At 43.5% G+C, this 19,975-nt stretch overlaps 9 protein-coding genes and 1 non-coding gene across 10 annotated transcripts; 5 read left to right on the plus strand and 5 right to left on the minus strand.

Moving 5' to 3' along the window:
- Positions 1-26: 26 nt before the first annotated feature.
- On the plus strand, positions 27-3,176 carry MCM6 (MCM DNA helicase complex subunit). Its single transcript, XM_018855697.1, has one exon. It carries the CDS (start codon positions 169-171, stop codon positions 2,989-2,991), a length of 2,823 nt encoding a protein of 940 aa, XP_018714982.1. The 5' UTR covers positions 27-168; the 3' UTR covers positions 2,992-3,176.
- On the minus strand, positions 3,031-4,528 carry METBIDRAFT_134544 (uncharacterized protein). Its single transcript, XM_018854366.1, has one exon. It carries the CDS (start codon positions 4,183-4,185, stop codon positions 3,070-3,072), a length of 1,116 nt encoding a protein of 371 aa, XP_018714983.1. The 5' UTR covers positions 4,186-4,528; the 3' UTR covers positions 3,031-3,069.
- Positions 4,529-5,142: 614 nt separating this feature from the next.
- ECM4 (omega-class glutathione transferase) lies at positions 5,143-6,187 on the plus strand (the record flags this gene model as incomplete). The annotated part of the gene is made up of 2 exons (XM_018858673.1): positions 5,143-5,151; positions 5,222-6,187. The coding sequence occupies 2 exons, from the start codon at positions 5,143-5,145 to the stop codon at positions 6,185-6,187; spliced, it is 975 nt and encodes a 324-aa protein (XP_018714984.1).
- Positions 6,188-6,882: 695 nt separating this feature from the next.
- On the plus strand, positions 6,883-8,211 carry RSR1 (Ras family GTPase). Its single transcript, XM_018858326.1, has 2 exons — positions 6,883-6,935; positions 7,063-8,211. Exons 1-2 carry the CDS (start codon positions 6,929-6,931, stop codon positions 7,755-7,757), a joined length of 702 nt encoding a protein of 233 aa, XP_018714985.1. The 5' UTR covers positions 6,883-6,928; the 3' UTR covers positions 7,758-8,211.
- Positions 8,212-9,258: 1,047 nt separating this feature from the next.
- Positions 9,259-12,888, plus strand: METBIDRAFT_30757 (uncharacterized protein). Its single transcript, XM_018855698.1, has one exon. It carries the CDS (start codon positions 9,530-9,532, stop codon positions 12,386-12,388), a length of 2,859 nt encoding a protein of 952 aa, XP_018714986.1. The 5' UTR covers positions 9,259-9,529; the 3' UTR covers positions 12,389-12,888.
- On the minus strand, positions 12,424-13,017 carry METBIDRAFT_10642 (uncharacterized protein; the record flags this gene model as incomplete). Its single annotated transcript, XM_018853815.1, has 1 exon — positions 12,424-13,017. One exon carries the CDS (start codon positions 13,015-13,017, stop codon positions 12,424-12,426), a length of 594 nt encoding a protein of 197 aa, XP_018714987.1.
- A 357-nt stretch (positions 13,018-13,374) lies between these two features.
- SEC13 (GTPase-activating protein) lies at positions 13,375-14,277 on the plus strand (the record flags this gene model as incomplete). The annotated part of the gene is made up of 1 exon (XM_018857006.1): positions 13,375-14,277. One exon carries the CDS (start codon positions 13,375-13,377, stop codon positions 14,275-14,277), a length of 903 nt encoding a protein of 300 aa, XP_018714988.1.
- Positions 14,278-14,409: 132 nt separating this feature from the next.
- Positions 14,410-15,342, minus strand: PNP1 (purine-nucleoside phosphorylase; the record flags this gene model as incomplete). The annotated part of the gene is made up of 1 exon (XM_018856434.1): positions 14,410-15,342. One exon carries the CDS (start codon positions 15,340-15,342, stop codon positions 14,410-14,412), a length of 933 nt encoding a protein of 310 aa, XP_018714989.1.
- A 253-nt stretch (positions 15,343-15,595) lies between these two features.
- On the minus strand, positions 15,596-15,683 carry METBIDRAFT_t39. The gene has a single exon. It is a non-coding gene; the product is annotated as a tRNA-Lys (tRNA).
- Positions 15,684-16,584: 901 nt separating this feature from the next.
- On the minus strand, positions 16,585-19,580 carry METBIDRAFT_30760 (uncharacterized protein). The gene has a single exon (XM_018855699.1). The coding sequence runs from the start codon at positions 19,290-19,292 to the stop codon at positions 17,019-17,021; it is 2,274 nt and encodes a 757-aa protein (XP_018714990.1). The 5' UTR covers positions 19,293-19,580; the 3' UTR covers positions 16,585-17,018.
- Between the last annotated feature and the right edge of the window lie 395 nt (positions 19,581-19,975).

Below are 19,975 nucleotides of genomic sequence, written 5' to 3' on the forward strand. Positions count from 1 at the left end.
CTTTTTTCTCCTTTTCTTCCAACAAACTTTCTTGAGGCTGCACGAGAGAAACTTGGCCAACACATCTTTTAATCAAGCTTACCACAGGAGAGACATATATCCTGTCAAGGCCTTGGAACCCACCAAAATAAAAACACTGCTGGATATAAAAAACAATAATTTTGACCAATGTCTCATTTCGTATCTTCGCCCAGAAGTATTCCTTCCGAGGCGGCGCATCTTCTCAATTCGTCCCACATATCTTCGTCACTAGGCCGGTCTGCCATGTCGCCGCTGAGTGGTCAGCCCAATGTTTCGTTTAGCGATGTTCTGCAAGGTCAGTCCGCGCGTGAAAAAGACTTGAGAATGCCGGCGTCATTGAGAAAAACCGTCGACGTGCCAAAAGTCGTGGATGTTACAGGAGAGAAAGTCCGGGAATCTTTTGAACAGTTCATCGAGGAGTTTGTCGATGAGGATTCCGCCGAAGACGAATGGCAAGGCAGAATATATATGGCCCAGCTTGAAACCATGCGCGTGTACGAGTACAGCACCTTGTACGTGGACTACCAACATTTAGTTGGCAGAGAGAATGGATCATTGGCCACGGCAATTTTGGAGCAGTACTATCGCTTTAATCCGTTCTTGTTGAGAGGTTTGCGCAGACTTTTGAAGAGATACGCTCCCTCGTTGTTGTTCATGAACTTGCTCGGCTCGAACCAAGCAGACTTAAGGGACTCAAAGCCAGGCGACGATGACTCTTCTAGCTCCTCCGGATCAACATCCAACGAAAGAGTGTTTCAAATTGCCTTTTTCAATTTGCCCGTCACTCACAGAATCAGAGATATTCGAACAGACAAAATTGGATCCTTGATGGCTATCTCTGGCACTGTCACGAGAACTTCCGAAGTCAGACCCGAGCTCTACCGAGGCTCTTTCACATGTGATATGTGTTCTGCAGTAGTGGATGGAATTGAACAGGTTTTCAAATTCACTGAGCCCACAGCGTGTCCATCATGTACCAATCAAAGCTACTGGACTCTCAACGTGGCCAAGTCTCAATTCATTGACTGGCAGAAGGTTCGTATTCAGGAAAACTCCAACGAGATTCCCACAGGATCCATGCCTCGTACTTTGGATGTTATCATCAGAGGTGAAGCTGTAGAACGAGCTAAGCCAGGAGACAAGTGTAAGTTCACAGGTACTGAGATCGTTATCCCCGATATCTCTCAATTGGGTTTGCCGGGAATCAAGGCGCAGAGCATGAAAGAGAATACTGCCACAGCTTCCAATTTGAATTCCGGTGTCACTGGTTTGAAAGCACTCGGTGTTAGAGACCTCACATACAAGCTTGCTTTTTACGCGTGTCACATCAGCTCTTTGGTGAACAAACTGAGTGATAGTTCTGAACTGGCCGAAAGAGAAATTGAGTTTCAAGGTGCCAACGAACAAGAGATGTTCTTGAGATCTTTGACTGACGCAGAAATTTCGCAGCTCAAAGATATGGTGAAAGATGAACATATATACGATAAGTTGGTGCGCTCAGTTGCTCCAGCAGTGTTTGGTCACGAGACAATCAAAAAAGGTATATTGCTTCAGCTTCTTGGTGGTGTGCACAAGAAAACTGTGGAGGGAATCAATTTGAGAGGTGATATCAACATCTGTGTTGTTGGTGATCCATCTACTTCTAAGTCGCAGTTCTTGAAGTATGTTTGTGGCTTTTCGCCTAGAGCCGTCTACACCTCGGGAAAAGCTTCCTCTGCTGCTGGTCTCACCGCTGCTGTCGTGAAAGACGAAGAAAGTGGTGAGTACACAATCGAGGCTGGTGCGCTCATGTTGGCTGACAATGGTATCTGTGCCATTGACGAGTTCGATAAAATGGATATCACTGATCAGGTTGCAATTCACGAGGCTATGGAACAACAGACTATTTCTATTGCCAAAGCTGGTATTCATGCTACTTTGAATGCTCGCACGTCTATATTGGCTGCAGCCAACCCAATAGGCGGAAGGTACAATAGAAAAATGGGATTGAGAGCAAACTTGAACATGACAGCTCCTATTATGTCAAGATTTGATCTTTTCTTTGTGGTCTTAGATGATTGCAATGAACGGGTTGACACCCAATTAGCATCTCACATCGTCGATTTACACATGCTCAGGGACGAGGCCATTGACCCACCATACTCCGCTGAACAATTGTCAAAGTATATCAAGTATGCTAAAACTTTCAAGCCAAGAATGACGAAGGGAGCGAGAGACTTGTTGGTTGCCAAGTACAAGCAATTGAGAAGTGATGACGCCCAGGGTCTTGGCCGGTCGTCCTACAGAATTACTGTTAGACAGTTGGAGTCCATGGTCAGATTATGTGAGGCCATAGCTCGAGCAAATTGCACAGAGGAAATCACCCCCGCCTTTGTCTCAGAAGCTTATGGTTTGTTGCGTCTGTCCATTATTCGAGTTGAAATGGATGATGTGCAAATGGATGACGATGTGCAAGTGCCACCACTCGATGAAGAAGAAATTCTTGACGGGGATGGAGGCGACCAAATAGACACCCGCGATGATGGATTCTTGAACCAGGCCTCCACACAGGGCCAGGTTGATCCGAACGCAGCAAAGCGTCCGAAGGTCACTATTACCTACGACAAATACGTGGCGATGATGAATCTTGTGGTGAAAAAAATATCTGAGGAGGACGCAAATGGGGGCAGCGGACTCGCAAGAACAGACATCGTGAAGTGGTATTTGGAGCAAAAGGAGGACGATCTTCATACGGAACAGGAGTTTCTTTACGAACGAGAATTGGCATACAAGCTTTTGAGAAAGTTGGAAAAGGACAAGATTCTAATGAGCGTGACCCTGAACATAAACGAAGATAACATGATGGATGATGGCTTTGTGGAGGGACAGCAAGCGACGCGGACGGTGTACATAATACACCCCAACTGTGCCATTTTGGACTTCTTCGATAATGAGGCACGTGATGAGGACGAGGAAGTTACTGAGAATTGAAGGTGGAGCTTTATAAGTAAGTAAGTGGGTCGTAAACGTGCATTTAAGAAATTAGAAAATGTGACGGAGATTCAAGTATTATTCATCTGCCACACTGGTCTGTTCTTTTGGAGAGGTGTTTGCTTTCCACTCAGCTGGAGCAACCTGACTGGCGCAATCCTCACAATGACTAATAAAACTTTTGGAGGTCAGAAACAATTTTTGGCACGCTCTGCACCATCCTGGGTCTGCGGCGCTATGAGCTTTGTCCTTGTCTTTGATGTAATGCACCAAGCGTAAGTGTCTTTTCAACACATCTAATCGGCTAAAAGATCCGCCGTTTCGGTGACATGTGGGGTCATTCTTCCAATATGGACAATGAAATCCTGGGGCGATGTGCGACTTAGCGTGTCTCCGCAAATCGGACTTTCGAGCAAAGGACCAGTTGCAACCCTCAGAGGCACATACAAACGGCTTGTATTCAGGTGTCAGAGCGCTTGTGAACTTCAACCTGTTCAGCTTGGCGTCTTTGGATGCTTTAGAATGTTTAGAATGAATGAATTTAGGAGTATGGTTGTATCCGTCTTGTTGGGGAGATTTTTCATTTTCAGAATCCGATGAAGAATACCGGATCTGCTTGGAGTATGCTGGTTCTGAAGATGTATTAAGGGTGGTGTTCCCGTTCGCTACGAGACTTTTGACCTCGAGACTCTGTGTAGGAAACTGCGGCGGAAGCAGATGGTTCTGGGGTGCAAACGCTTGGAAAATGCCTTGAGGAGGCTGGAAGACTTGCAGCAACGCTTTGTCGTTGACGGCAGGGAATTTTGGTGTCGATAACGGAAAGCTGGTTTGCGGTAGGTTTTGTAGCGAAACCTGTGGGAGCTGCGGAAGCTTTGGGGTGGCAGGCCCTTGTGGTTGGTTCAAGGACGGGTAGTTGAACGAGTCTACCGCTGGGTATCCAAATTTCAGAGGCGGTGCTTTTATGTTGGGAAGCAGCTGAGCGCCGAGATTCTGGCTGGGGTAGTTTAATGGATGAGGGTAGATCTGCGACGCGGCTGTCCCAGTAACTAGGGGCGCCTTTTGCGGCGGGGGAAGAGTCAGGATCGTGCCCAGTCGCAGCCCATATGGTGGTTGGAGGCTTGTGTGTGCTTGGTCCAGCGCGTATGTCGGGCTTTTTCCATCGTTGGAAATGGAGCTATTTGGAGTTGAAGACATTATGTGAGAAGAGCCTCAAAACGGCGTGTTTCGCCTTTCGGACGTAGACGATTGCGTGGAAAGGTCTTAGGGGATTAAACTGTGGTGGGTTTGGCACGATAGGTACTGATGCCGCCATGCAAAATAATTTTGCTAAGCAGATGAGATGAGGTTAGTGCTTGATGTTGGTGTACAGTTCAGCCGGCCAGGGCATCTGATGAAAACGCACTTATGTTTTGCGCGCGATGACCTGCGATGCGTTGTATAAAGGCCAGAAGTCCTATACAAAGTAGGGCGGTCGCTCGCGGCTCTAGCTCGGTAGCGCCACACACAGCGAGCAAGCCAAGATGAAATCCTCATCACGCGGAATTTAAAGATGACAAACTTGCACATGAATATACAAACACGGGAAATATTGGCGATAAAATGAATGATATTTTCAGCAGTAACTATAGGATTAATTAGGTACTTAGCTTGGTATTACCGTGTTGGTGTGATAAAGTTTCAACACCTTGCGCTTGTACGGATGTACTTGTGATGTACTTCAATTTGGGATAATAATTCGGCACAACCGCATATTTACACACAACTAAGACAAATGCAGAAACCAACAATTAGGTGAGCTTACTTTATTGTCGGGGAGCGGATTGATCGGACAAATTGAGAGTTTGTAACGCTCTTGATTCATATAGTGGAAAGCATCAACATGCATCAGTGTAGACCGAAGAAGTTTTTAGAATCATCTTCAGAAAGGGAAAAGATTAAACTGGAACGAGCCATTGAGCTTTCTTGGCGCTACTACCTCTGGGGTGAAAACCCGCACATTTCACCCTCACCTTTGTCGCTTTTTACTAATTCCGTTACGTCAATATTTGTAACTCGGAGCCGCGCATATCTAAGCAACCCCGGAGTATATATAGCCCTTGCTGCCCCCACGATTCATGACAAGCCAAAGAAGCAAAATACACCACCACAGCAATGTCAGAAGTACGTCGTTATCGCTCTCTCGATTATTGGTAACATTACTAACTCTTTTCCGAAACTCGAAATCTTAAAGTTCGCCGATAAAGACGGTGCCTATAAGAGACAAGCCTCACAATTTCGTGACTTCATCTCGAGCAAGGTCGGTGCAAAATTCCCACCAGAGGCCAAGCGTTATCATCTATATGTATCTTATGCCTGTCCTTGGGCTCACCGCACTCTTGTCACTAGGATTCTCAAGGGTTTGGCCCCATTAATCTCTGTCTCTGTTGTCCATTGGCACATGGACGATAAAGGTTGGAGATTCCCTACTGAGGACGAATTAAAACAAACAAGCGCAGGCGATGAGTCTTTCGGAACGGTGGATCATTTGTATGGTTTTGGCAGGATCAAGGAACTTTACTACAAAGCAGCCCCAAAGTACAACGGAAGATTCACTGTGCCCGTACTTTGGGATAAGAAGTTGCAGACTATTGTCAACAACGAAAGCAGCGAGATTTTAAGAATGTTGAACTCCGAGTTCAATTCCATCATTGACTCCAAGAATGCAGACGTTGATCTCTACCCTGCAGAGTTGCGAAGTCAAATTGACGAGCTCAACTCTTGGGTCTACGACAATATTAACAACGGTGTTTACATGTCAGGATTTGCGACCAATCAGGATGTGTACGAGAAGGAAGCCCGTAACTTGTTTGTTCACCTAGACAAGGTTGAGAGTATCCTTAGAAGTAACCAGGAGAAGGACCCCAAAAACAAGTTCTTGATTGCAAACCAATTGACAGAAGCTGACGTGAGGTTATTCACCACCATAGTCAGATTTGACCCTGTCTATCACCAGCACTTCAAGTGTAACTGGAAGATGATAAGGCACGATTATCCTTACATCCACGACTGGTTGAGATTGTTGTACTGGAAAATCCCAGGTTTCAAGGAAACCACGAATTTCGAGCACATCAAGAAACACTATACCAAGTCTCACATCGCTATAAATCCACATGGTATCACGCCCATAGGCCCGGAGAAGAATATTTTGCCCTTATGAGCATGCTAGTGGTCATTCTTGAGCTTGGTATATGCGTTCTTCCATTTAAGTATTCAATTGCAAGTTTCTTATTCCATAAAAACGTAGTGAGCATAAACTGAAGCGAAGCAAATTTCGCTCGTAATTTACAACAGTGTCTTTATTGTGTATCGGTTACTTCCAAAACAATGAAGCTAAACTAGCGAATTTAGATGAAACAGTATTTGACTTGGGAATCCTTCGAGAGTTCTTCACTATTCCATACAGGTGGTTTTAATTAATCGCTTAAAAAACAATTGAAAGAGCCTGAAATACCTGGTAAAGTGTTCTACAAAGTATGCACCTATTTATTAGGGTATTGAATATATTTCGCCATTTATGCGCGTACTGAACTCACAAGTCTGCCAATTCTGCAAACCATGGGACTTGTTTCATTGTGGAATCGTTGGAGTGGCAATGGGTGAAAAGAGATTTTCGCTCATTTATGTAAGATATATATATTTCTATACATATATATAAAGGATTTCTACTTTTGCTCATGTCTTGTTCATTTTGTTTTAACAGCAGAATTCACTTGAAACGTATGCTTTGCGGCGCCCGGTCGACACTGTGCCCTTGCTTATCTGCGAGGCTCACAGTATGCGCGCGAACCCGCATACGTTTCTAGGCGAACCCAACGGCAGAATGAAGAAAAAAGCTGCCGAAGAAAAAGCTTTCCAAACCAAGTATTCGCCAGATACCACAATTGTCTCGTCACGCATCATGAGAGGTATGTAGTAATTTTCGTCTACCGATTTGGCGTGTCTAGGGGAATGACAGAGGCCTATATGTGGATCAGAACACGAGCCCGTATTGTATACATTTACTTTTGATCGGCATACTAACATGTTTGAAAGACTATAAAATTGTTGTTTTGGGAGCTGGTGGTGTTGGAAAGTCTTCCATCACTGTACAATTTGTTCAAGGTGTCTATGTTGAAAGCTACGATCCCACTATTGAAGACTCTTATCGAAAACAAATCGAGGTCGATGGCAGGGCTTGCGACTTAGAGATATTGGACACGGCCGGCGTGGCCCAGTTCACTGCAATGAGAGAATTATACATAAAGTCAGGCAAAGGCTTTCTCTTGGTGTACTCTGTAACGGATGAAAATTCCTTGCAAGAATTACTAGCATTGAGAGAACAAGTCTTGCGTATCAAAGACTCAGAAAACGTTCCCATGGTTTTGATCGGTAACAAGTGTGACTTAGATGAAGACCGTGTTATATCCATAGACGATGGTATGAACGTGTCTCAGCAGTGGGGCCTTGTTCCATTTTATGAGACTTCAGCCATGTACAAGACCAACGTGGACGAAGCATTTGTCGATGTGGTTAGGCAAGTAATGCGCAAAGATGCACAGGCGAGTGCAGAAAAGAAACAACAGAAAGAATTGCAAAAGCAGCAGGCTGCAGAGTCGACTAAAACTGAAGTCACCGACGCGAACGGTAATGAGCAGATGCAAGGCGGAAGTCTCCCGAGCAGACATAGAAAAGCACAGTCCGTGAAGTCCGCATCTCTGCCTAAAAGCTCGTGTTGCGTCATAGTGTGAAATTGCGATCTGGCTCATAGAAACACTCTCTTGGCTCTCTGTGCTTGATATTTAACTTTCGAAAATTGCCATCGAGATGGGCAAGATAACCGCTCACCTGGTCACCTCAAGATGGATGAGCTTAGGTACGATCCGAGAACTTTTGGAATTGTTGATATCCATAATTTTTTGCGATGGGTAAACCAAGGTGAGCCTAAGCAAGACAGAATGAATTTGCTATTGCATACAATTCTCTTCATTTCCTTTCAATAATTCAATAAAGAATAACCCTTAAGAGAACACCATGTAATTTGAAGCAGCTGGGCCAGTGTAATAATTGGCAGGTCTGTGTTTGATTAGCACATATTGCTTGTGCTGAAGGTCATATATACAATGTTCTTTTTTTGATTACCGTACGCCTCTCACAATGAAGAGTATCTATACGCACCGCCTCGAAGTACTGCGTCAGTTATTCATGTCGGACATGTGTTGTTAGATGATTTAAGGCATGAGTTGTTGTTCTCTACCTCAGAAACTTGTTTAGTGTGCCACATGCGCACATCTGGATTCTCATTTTGGATAATTATTTATGCGCTTTCAACTCAATGTATGAGGGAGTATTCACGTGGTACCATCTGACCGTGATTTCCCATGTTACGCGAGAACCAGCAAAATTTAAAAGTAAGATTGGATAGCTTGCAGCATTACCACAGTATAATCTACCTTCGAATAATTAGAAAAGTATAATTCTTCATGAACACAACCAGAGTATAATTCTTCGTGAACACAACCAGCGTTTAATTTTTCACACTTATCATTTGCATGTTTTACTGAGTAATCTAGCATCCTGGTAATACTAGTACAGACTTCCAGGTGCTTTCAGTGTTCGTGCGTATGCATAGTCTTAAGAATTGAGCAATTCCACTTCTTGCTCGAAAATAAACGACGTGCTTTGTCCAACTCGTTTCCGACAAACTGACTGGTTGAATTGCGATCATTAATAGCGTGTATTTAATTTGGTGCGCTTATCCAACTCAATTACGAATTTTAATGTCGGTGACCTAAAGCCCACGGATTGAGTTGGAAAGAAAAAGAAAAAAGCGGTATATAAGCAATATTATGCTTTGGCTGGTCGGCAACTCTCTGCTTTATTCTCCACTACCTTTTTAGACAATATTTGTTCTGTGGCACTTTTTGAGATTTTTGTTTATGACAACTACGTTATGATACACCTCACTTTTCTTTTACCCGATTCTTTTCATAAGACTGACTCTATATTTCACTGCATGATCTTTTGTATTGTTCGTCGGTTCTACTTTTTCGCAGAAGCTACATGTGAATTTTCGTCGTATTGTTGGAACCTCCATTTTCATCACCAATGGATTATGCTGCATTTGATACTCTCGCATTCAACAGCTGTGATTATAAGCTTTTTTTTTTCTTTTTTTTTTACATAAGCTCATTCTTCCCTTTTCCTCCTATTCTTACCCTCTCCTATCTCCCCTGTCCCCACTCTCCTACATCAAAATATGTCATATGTTGCAGGTAGGCGAATACATTAAAGAAGCACATGATTAGAATCGTATACTCGATATATAGATGATTTCAAGGAGACCAGGCTATTTCGGCTGAATCGCGGAGAAAGTTCATACAAAGTTTTTGAATTTTTCTCGAGCTTGTGCTTATCATTCCCCTCTTCAACTCTCATGAGGTCATGTGCCCAATATACTGCGCACAGCTCCAGAAAAGCCGAATGTTAACGGTACACCTGCTCATGCAAACGCCACGAGTAAATGTCAGCATCAAAAAATGTCAGCAACCTTGGTGGTACTTCTCATGACCAGCTGATCCAAAGAATTTCTAAAGATCTTGGGGACATCGGTCCAAATGTTCCAAGCAAAAGAATGGGCTCCCACGAAGCCGTCTTCAGCACAAGCAAAGATCTCATTACATATATTTTCCCGGACTTCAAAGCCGTGGATTATTTCCGTAGGGACTTCGTGTCGCTCAATGAGTTTCATATTTTGGAAAAGACAGAAGCTAATGGGTTTGAAATTTATCTTGTTGACCAGTGGATTAGAGACCGGAAGATCGGTTCTGTTGCGTCTGTCTTCACGGGAAATTCACACTCGAAGGTGAAAGTCTGCAAATTCACCACCACTAAAAAACAATCCAGGAATTATCCCCCTAGGTTCCAAGAATATTTGAATGAGCTTCTCCTCAACCATGCGACATTTAAGCGGATGGATCTGGTACCAAACGCTAATCCCTCTAACTCCTCCGTTGTCGAGGATGGTTCAGATATCGCCGCATATTTATTGGTGACAAATATCTCTGCCATGCCACATAATTTGTTCTTGATTCCAATCCCCGAAGGTGATGTTCGTGCCGTTGGACACAGATACATGGTGAACTCCAATCTAAAGAAACTCAAATGCGGGGGCCGTTCTCTTTCTTTGTTGGCAGAAAAGGTTTCTGATGCTTCGGAAGATAAATTCAGGCAAATGTACTGTATACTCAACGAGTCTGTTCCCATTCAATTTGCAATTCTAGAATTAGTCAACATAATTCAAACTTGCCTCTTCTATTTCGATCTTCTTGATGCGAAATATGCTGATGGATTACTCTGTCATAAGACTGAAGATGCTATAAAAAACTGGTGGAATCTTGTTGGATTACCTCACTTCAATTCCAAACCAAATCACAAATCAGGAGTGCTATGTTCAAAAACGGTCGCTGCCATCATTAGTTTAACGGTCAGTGTGAAACTTAGATTGCAGTTGATTGGCGGATGTGATGTCCCCAAAGATCCGTTTGAAGCAGAAAGCTTCTTGATATCTATTGGCCACTTTCAAAAACAAGTAAAAATCGAAAAAAGAAGAAAGTTGAATTTACTCACACTCTCAAGATTGTTTTATTACACGAATCAAAACGCTCTGTCGGAAAAATCGAAGTCTTTTTATTCTCCTTTTGGGAATGAGCTATCTTTTGACGACACAGAGCTGGCCACTTTCTTTGATCAATCGTATGTTAGTCCATCTGGAGCTAAAAACAATTCAAGTGCTTCTCTACCAGGTCAAGCCGCTTCTGCGTATCGCAGAAATAAGATATATTATTCTAAGGAGCTAAAAAAACTCACAAATGTGGTGAAGAACACTGTACAAGATCATATCATGGTTAAAGAAGATCAGGATGATTTGTACGCGGATACTTCGCTCACCAAGCCAACCACTAAATTAAGAAACAAAATAGGCTTCAAACTCTCGGATAATCTTGTACCTGCAGATATTGAGACTACCGACATCGAATTATTTTCAAAAAAATGTATCGTTGGAAAAGTATTACAAAGATTGTGGGTTGGGCTTTCGCCAAGTGATGTCAAATTAGCTATTGGTCAGGTGAGTGGAGAAAAAGAACCAAATTCGAGCTTCATTTCGGGCGACAACGATGGGTATACTTTTCTTAGCTTTTGTGATGCGTTTTCCGCCAATCAAGATCTTCACCAAGTAGCCGATAAATCAGGTCGTCTTGGAAGAATGAAGCTTACCTTTCAGAGTCGTAAGACTACAACAAAGTCAGACACAAATGAATCTCAAGCAAATGAATTTCAAAACCCTCCAGCGAGGCATGAAACATATGGCTCCCTTTTGGATTCCGAATTACGAAAACTATCAGATAGTCTGTCTCCTCTTGAAATGAACACGGATACAAATTGCAACTCTTCTGATATTGTAGCGGAAAAGCGCGATATCAGCTCCTTAAGTCGGAGAAATTCGTATCCATTCGTGAAATCATTCGGTGAGTCAAATCTTAGAACGATTACAGCTACGCAACCAGATGGCCACGGTCTCAGAGCCCATAATCGATACTCGAAGAGAGCTGTTAGCTTTTCGATTTTAGAAGATTTCTTCAATGATTTTTCGACATCAATTTCTCATGAACGAACACGAATGGATTATCTATCTGAGGTGTCTCGCGCCATTCTGTTGGAGAATTTAAGGAAGGGATGCGAGAATACACTTTCAACCGAGGTTGCACCGAAAGAAAAGCTCATAAATCTCGAGCTACAAAAAATTCTGAACTCACACTCTATCATGGTACATCGAAAGCTGCGATTCGAGTCTGAGTACGGGGCTGTTCTCGATATTAGAATGAAGGACCTTGCCGATAACTTGGACAAGATGGCTTTTCGCTCAAGGGATCTTCTCAAGAAAATTGATGAGTTGGATGAGCATTTGGAAATTTTTGAGTCTAAATTGCATTCCGAAAGCATGACTAAACTTGACTCTATTATAAACCGGGTTTTGCACTCCGCAAAATTCGACTGTGTTTTCGAAGATCGTGACGAAAAGCTTCAAATAGTCAAGTCACTCACAGGTGCGGATCAGTTGCATGATGAAGAAAAATTCAGCAGCAAAAGCAGCTTGTGCATTCGGCAATTCATTGTCTTCTTATATCAAATCGCATTGATGATTTTGCAATTGTTTCACTTTGACAGATCGAAGATGAACTTGGACAGAATTAGGGGTCAGTACAGGAAACTCGATCCCAACAGAAAATATATCAGAAAGATTTACAAAATCATTGAGCGGGAGCCGCAAGATGGAGCCCCAAGTCAGTTCAGTTCAGATAACAGCGAAGAGGCTGCATAGTTTATCAATGTACGTTCTGCAGGAAATCACAGGAACTATACGCCTTTCTCGGTAAGATCATTGAACTTTTTATTCAATTGTTGGATCACTTTTAAAAGAGCCTCTTGAGACTTTGGCGCGAGCAAATGGGTTTCCTCGGACTCGATTACCTCTAGTACTTTCATGGCGTTATTGTAGAGTGCAGACTGTGATGCTTCTAATCTGGAAGTGTTGACACGCAATAGATTCTTAATTTGTTCTAGTGCTGTACCATCGAATTCTTTTACCTCATACCCGAGAGTTTCTTGCAGTCTGCTTTTGTGAAAGCTGTTGTAGTACCTCTTGACACTTGACATTAATGTCTCGCACTCGCCGACCATTTCCTTGAGCTTTTGCGAAATGTAATTCTCTTCCTGAATATCCATGACAAGTTGGAGGCGAGATTTTTCCAACTCATAGATGAATATATCTTCGTCATCTGATGGAATATCATCTTCTAGTTCCGTAGTATCACTAACGACCTGGCCCCGGGATAGTAGTTGAACATTCTGCTCCAACGACTTGATCTGGGCATCTGCTTCACATATCTGCGAGTGCAAAATAGTAGATAGCTTTTGTATACTGTCGTGTATATTGTGTGGCTTATCCATGACTAATAATTCAGACTTCTGCCTTGGTATCTTTAGCTTAAGTTTCAGACGCACCAAGCATATGGTGCGAGACCCGCGGCCATATTAAAAGGTCGGATTCAGCGAACACGGTGCGTCGAAGATACATGATCAAGTACTCGGAAACCAGAATACTAGACCGGAATTATTAGGGTAGAGCACGAACTAAATCTAGCATATAGGTGAGAGAAAGATGTATCACAGAAACAGCTGCATCAAATCCAACAATCAGATTACATTGTGGTGTACGGGTCTTAGCTTCAAACACGTCCGCCATAACGTTGCCCACAGTCGTCGTGCTGAACTAAGTGGAAGCCGCAAGCTAGAATTCACACAAGAATGGTTACAATTACCGATGCACATGAAGACTTGATACACGATGCTGTGCTAGATTACTATGGGAAAAAGCTAGCCACTTCTTCCTCCGACAAGACGATAAAGATCTTCGAGATCGAAGGCACCGACAACTACAAGTTGGTCGAAACTTTGATTGGACACGATGGTCCCGTTTGGCAAGTGGCCTGGGCACACCCTAAGTTTGGTTCTATTTTGGCTTCCTGCTCGTATGATGGCAGGGCCATCATTTGGAAAGAACAGCCTGAAACCCAGCAATGGTCCATAATCGCTGAACACTCCATACATCAGGCCAGTGTCAACTCGGTCCTGTGGGCACCACATGAATTGGGTGCTGTTTTACTATGCACTTCCTCTGATGGTAAAGTATCTGTTGTTGACTTCAATGAGGACGGGACTACATCTCATGTGGTGTTCGATGCACATGCCATTGGTGTCAATTCCGCGTCCTGGGCGCCTGTGACGGGAGGAAAAGACCACGGCCCTAATCAAACAACTCAGCCACAACGGAGGTTTGTCACGTGTGGCTCAGATAGCTTGGCCAAGATCTGGAGGTTTGACACCGCCACCGGACACTACGTGGAGGAGGCGAAATTGGATGGCCATACTGACTGGGTCCGTGATGTCTCGTGGTCTCCTTCAGTCTTAGTACGCTCGTACATTGCCACGGCTTCTCAAGACCGCACTGTGCTCATTTGGTCACAGGATAGTAACGGAGTGTGGCAGAAGCAGCCATTGACTGAAGAGAAGTTCCCAGATGTGTGTTGGAGAGCGTCGTGGTCCTTATCGGGAAACATATTGGCGGTTTCGGGCGGTGACAATAAGGTCAGCTTGTGGAAAGAAAACTTGCAAGGGAAGTGGGAATCAGCTGGAGAGGTCGAACAGTAAGATAAGAATGTACAAAAGATAGTGGATCAAATAGATATCTAAAAGATATTATACGTCCCTATTTGGGCATGACTGTTTGGGTTGTGTGTGAATAGACTAGTAACCTCAGTGTCCAGTAGCCCCCCACATCGACTACAATTCGTTGATAGTGGCCTCGAAAATACGCTGCACGTCTTTTGATGCCTCGCTTGCGCTCTCCAAAACCTCACTGTGAGAGGCCATGCCGTCGCTCAAAGCCTTTGGCTTCTCGTCATAAACGCTAGGAGGCTTCTCGCCAACACCGGCATTGGTAATTAAAGATAAAGACAACACTTCCATATCGCAGTGACGCGCCACGACAACTTCTGGTACAGTGGACATTCCCACTGCGTCGCCCCCCAAGGTTCTGATCATTCTAACTTCGGCCCTAGACTCAAAAGTTGGGCCCGCAGCAAAGAAGTATGTGCCTTCATAGATTCTGCGTGTGACTTTGAGGCTCTTGGCTGTCTCAAAAAAGAGTTTACGTAAAGAATGGCTGTATGCGTCCGACATTGGCTGGAACCGAGGACCAAACTCTTCCAAGTTAGGCCCGCGAAGAGCATGGAACCCTGCAAGCCCCGGAAGATTGATGTGATCATTAATGATCATAAGATCGCCTGGCTTGTAATTCTCATTGATGCCACCAGCAGCATTTGTCACCACAACAGTCTTAACTCCCAACTTCTTGCACAACCTAATCGGAAAGGTAGTTTGCTGAAAGTTATACCCTTCGTAGAAATGTAATCTTCCAACCATACAAATCACTGGCACCTTATTCTCCCCGATGAGCCCCAAAATAAGTTTCCCAGCATGACCAGCTACAGTGGACGTCTGGAATCCTGGAATCTCATCATACTTTATCTCAACTTTGGGCTCGTTGTGCAAGATATCAGCGATACCTCCCAACCCAGACCCGCATATGATGAGAACCCGTGGATTTGCTAGAGGTGTTCCAGTACACAGCAGCAATTTAGTTTCTATGGAATGCTTTGCTTCAGACAAAAGATCGAGGTATTCATTTGGTGGTAAATTAGGAGAGAAAGACATGGATGTGATCCTGTGTAATCAATGGTTGGGCTTGCTTATCTTTTTATTCGCGTGAGTGACGTTCCGCAACTCTATGTGCACCCACGAGCGATAAAATATTGAATCGTTGGTGTGATTTACACTGACTTCAAATACAGATCATGATCAATCGAGTAGCTCACTAGAATTGAGAGAAAACATTGGAATTGCATTGAACAATAAACCTTCCTTATCACAAAGAAAAAAAGAACCGTTCAATCTAACAAAAAATTAAAGCCCGATGCGGGGCTCGAACCCGCAACCTTTTGATTGACCTTATGATGTTTAAGAGTCAAATGCTCTACCGATTGAGCTAACCAGGCTGATATGTTTCTTTCGTCTTGATGAATATTTATTAATTAGTGTTTGTGGTTTTATAAACGTATCAACTCAACTCAATAGTTTGATTTACCCAGCCACTTTTTCTCATTTCTAAACCAAGAAAAAAAAGATAATAATAGAAGAAAAATTTAGACATGAAGTCCTTACTTTGGCGAACTTAACAAAATTAAATTGGTTCGTCACCACGATCTTCAAGGTCTACACCAGAAGGCGAGGCGAGTCGCAGGAAGTGGGCACCTTAAGTCCGCTACAACCAGCCGAGTTGAAGCGACTACTACAGGAGACCTATCCTAGGAGTCGATGACGTAATATCCAATACGTAAACAGATACGTGCCATGAGGACTGTCCAGGCCGTGACTAACGGAAGGGGACGGGCCGAGCTAAGACACTTGGTACGTAGCTGGGAGCTGTTTAAAGGTGTTTTATATATATTCGTTATATAGTTTTGCCCCTTTAATCAGATGAATCTACCAAAAAAAAATGGCAAATTATTTAACACTAGGTTTGTATTTGGGACTTTTAAAGGTTTTAAAATTATTTTACAGTGTTACTCCTTCAATTAAAGGATTCTGACACAAAAAAAACATTGAAATGATAAAACTAAATGAGAAGGCAGAAATTTTGTTTATTCGGAAGAGCAACATGTATCGTCTTTGCACATGAAGTCCAAAACAACGGAGACACTATGGACACTTTCCCAAGTCACATCCACAACGATTTTGAAACCTCCAAATCTTAACTTTGCCAAATCTATGAGTGTAAGTTTAATGTTGGCTCTGGTCGACAACTCTTTGGAGAATTTGATGATTTCAAAATGGTTGGTCACCACGATCTTTAAGATATACATTTTGAGACGCGGCGAGTCGAAAACAAACAAACTACCTCCGCCTTTGTTGAAATCCTGAGATGTAGCGGCGACTAGTCGGTAATTGTCCAGTTCACTCTTGGTTTTGATTTCAACAAATTGTGATGTGTGTAACTACATCCTGTTACATACAGCGACATCCTATTTTGCGATACGTCTTTGAGAATTATGTTGGTGAAATAGAAAAGAATTTTGAGCCAAACCCCGAACAAATTCGTGATAAAAAAAATTCTAGGCTTTGCGTAATGGAGCAATGTCGACGATGACTAAGATGTTACACTTAAAGCAAGGTCAACCTTCTTGCACAAAAATTTGACGACTCTGCTTTTTAAATCAGACGCCTCCAGCTAGCAAGGGCAGGTCCAGTTTTTATCTTTGTAACTGTAGTTTATGACTGATCTATCTGTATATCTAAAATCAAATAAGCCACAACTCTCTATAATTGGGAATTCAAGCGCACGGTTTTTGGGTCTCTTCAAAGACCTCACTTTGTGGACTTGATCTATGACCATTCACAAATGACATGGTGGTGTCAACTCTCTTTGCTTTGACAGCAGGGGATGAGCTCTCTGAGAACTTCGAACCGTGATCATTCTGAGGATTTGAGAGAAGAGGAGATGATGGCATATTGACGGCGGAGACGACATTTTTTTTGTCTTTAGCTGGTGAGATTGCCGCCCTCTGAAAGTCAAACGCTTCGTCTTCAAAAATTGGCGTAATACCATTATTGATGACTTGGGCAGCACTGTTACCATCTTTTGGAGTAGGCTCGCCAAAGAATTGAGCCCAGTCGTTTTGATCATTCTGCTCTGGGCTTGATTTCAGACTAAAAGACTTGATCATCATTTGTTCAAATTCAGAATATTTTGACGGTGGCTGATTCTCCTTGTCTTCTTCGTCTGGACAAAGATTGATAACTCTCGTATTAGATTTTGTCGCAATCATAGGGGGTGTCACTCCCAGGATTTCTCCGGCATTTTGCGAATCACTGGGCATGTCTATGTCTGTGAGAGGCCCACCAAAATTGTTCAACTGCCTAACGAAGTCATTGAGATCTTGATAGTCCTCATTAGTTTGCGGAGTTCGAGCATATCCTAAATTTTTTGATGCTGACTGTGGGAACCTGGATGAACTGCTATTTCGATTCCGTATGACCTCACTTATTGCAGATGGTACATGAGATGGCGTAGGAAATTTGTTGCTCTGGCTGGTGTTGGCATAAAAGGGTGAGGAATTGTTGTGTGACTTCACCGTGCCAGGAACACTTGATGAGTGTTCTTTCAATTTGAGTTCTTTTTTGTATTTTTGTTGCTGCAAATACTTTTTAACCACAGCCTCAGGCCGCATGAATCCTTTGTTTCTCAAAAATAAGTAACAAGCATTGCACATAGGTCCAAACATCCCATCGAATAGTTTCATATCTATTGGATTTGAGCGAGGGATATTGAGATAGCTTGGGTGAAAATTGGTCTCAAAATATCTCCATGTGACCGAGTCCATCGCTGCACAATTTCTATTGATACACAACATATCGTGATCTGGTGGGAGTTTTTGGCTAGGAATGGTGTGCGTATTTTTGCTATCCAAGTCTTCAAGATCAGGAAGCGACTGGAATTGGTGACCATCAGTACGGACGATTGCAGATGGTGCTGGCTTCACGTTGACACTTGGTCTGTAAGGAGGCTGTTGAGGCGTAAAAGGGGAAGAGGAATCTTCATTGTTGGCTTCGAACTCATCTTCTTCATCTTCTTCCTCCTCCTCCTCAATGGTTCTGCTGTTGTTATCGTTGTACTCCGTATCATCTGTGGCCTCGGACAAAGCTTCCTCGTTTATCGGCGAAGATATCATTGGCTGAATGTTGGAAATCATAGACCTTGTCCGCATTGCCCTTTGGGGCTGAAGGCTGCCTGAGCCTTGAACGGTAGGAGTCAATGGGATATTGGACCGCTTGCGATATCTTGACGGTTTGTCAATAATTTTTGCCAGGAGAAATGGTGCCAGGTTGAATCTTTCCAGAATGCTTTTGCTGTCGTACTTCGGAGCTGCGTTGAGCTTGTCTGCATTGATGATGTTCGATATTTGCTGGTTCGGGGGGTGGCAAAATATGGGTAACGACTTTGTCCTGGTAGCTTTGATCGCCGCCTCAGAAGATGCACCGGCATGAGGACGTTTTCTTCTCGTGGTATGTTGTGGTGTGTGTGAATTAGAAGAAGACGCGGCTCTGCCAGCAGCCTCCACCTCCGGATCTTTCGGAGAAGGCGCTTCTTCACTTCGGCTTGTGACATGAAATTTCAACCTAATTTCTAGGGTCATTGCTGAAGCATTTGCCTGGTCACCAAACAAGAATGAGGCAGATAGGTTCTGGCAGACTCTTCCCGGTATAAGATCCGGTTTGTTGCTATTGAGCAATGATGAGATCGCCCCATTTGCCACAAAGGGCTCATCTGGCTGCTCGGTGATATCTTTGTGATACACTGCATAGTCCTCTGTCTGAAGCTTGAAGTTTTCAGGGGAGCTTTTCACCACCTGTTGGATACAACTCTTTAGGTCGAAAGCGCCGAGCGTTATGAACTCGTCGGTTTCATGCGTCGATGATGCTGGGATCTGCGCCACTTTCACAGAGTATTGGTTCTTGGATCTCGACAAGAATACTGTCGGGCTGTTGTCAAATGAATACAAGACTTTCACCTGCATTCGCCTGTGAACCTGGTCTTGCAAACTCATGGTGAAACTTGTGAAATGCAAATAATGGAAAGAAAAAGATGCTGACTTCTTGAGTATCAATTCTCGCAGGAAGCACTTGGGAGCAATATCGAAAATAAGTGATTCAAGATTTTGTTCGTTTGCTGTGGGTGGCGGTCTGTCTGTAGGAAAAACAACAAGACTTGAAGCTATTGAGCAGTATCCTGGTGGTCAGGTTAAAGGATCGAGTGAATGCAATGATCTGGACTGTATGGGAATGTATAATTCACGAATAAAGAGACAAGGAGAAACGACGGAAACTGTATTCTTTTGGAATCAGGAGAAAGTTTTTTTTTTTCCCTTGCGCAATTTGAAATCGACTCGAGGTGCTCAGCTATTCGAAGTTCGCATCACGGTAAACAACGCGACGCGCCCCATTCTCGCAACTAAAGACGTGAGCGTCTCGCGTCTAGCGCGTCCTCTGCATCTATAGGCCAACCACCTGCTATTCGAGGAACATTAGTATCACGCAACAATAAACATAAGGAAAGCTAATGAAGCAGGACGAGATATCCAATAGTGGCTGTGCATTATGTGGATAAGCGGAGAGATTTATGAGGCCCACTATGGGAAAATTAGATGCGGTCACCACTGGCCTACGAAAGCCTAATTCATGCGCAATAGCATGTTACCCGCTCTCAAATGTCACTGCGGCTGGACGCGTA

This window comes from Metschnikowia bicuspidata, assembly GCF_001664035.1.
Source record: "Metschnikowia bicuspidata var. bicuspidata NRRL YB-4993 chromosome Unknown METBIscaffold_1, whole genome shotgun sequence".
Taxonomy (NCBI): domain Eukaryota; kingdom Fungi; phylum Ascomycota; class Pichiomycetes; order Serinales; family Metschnikowiaceae; genus Metschnikowia; species Metschnikowia bicuspidata.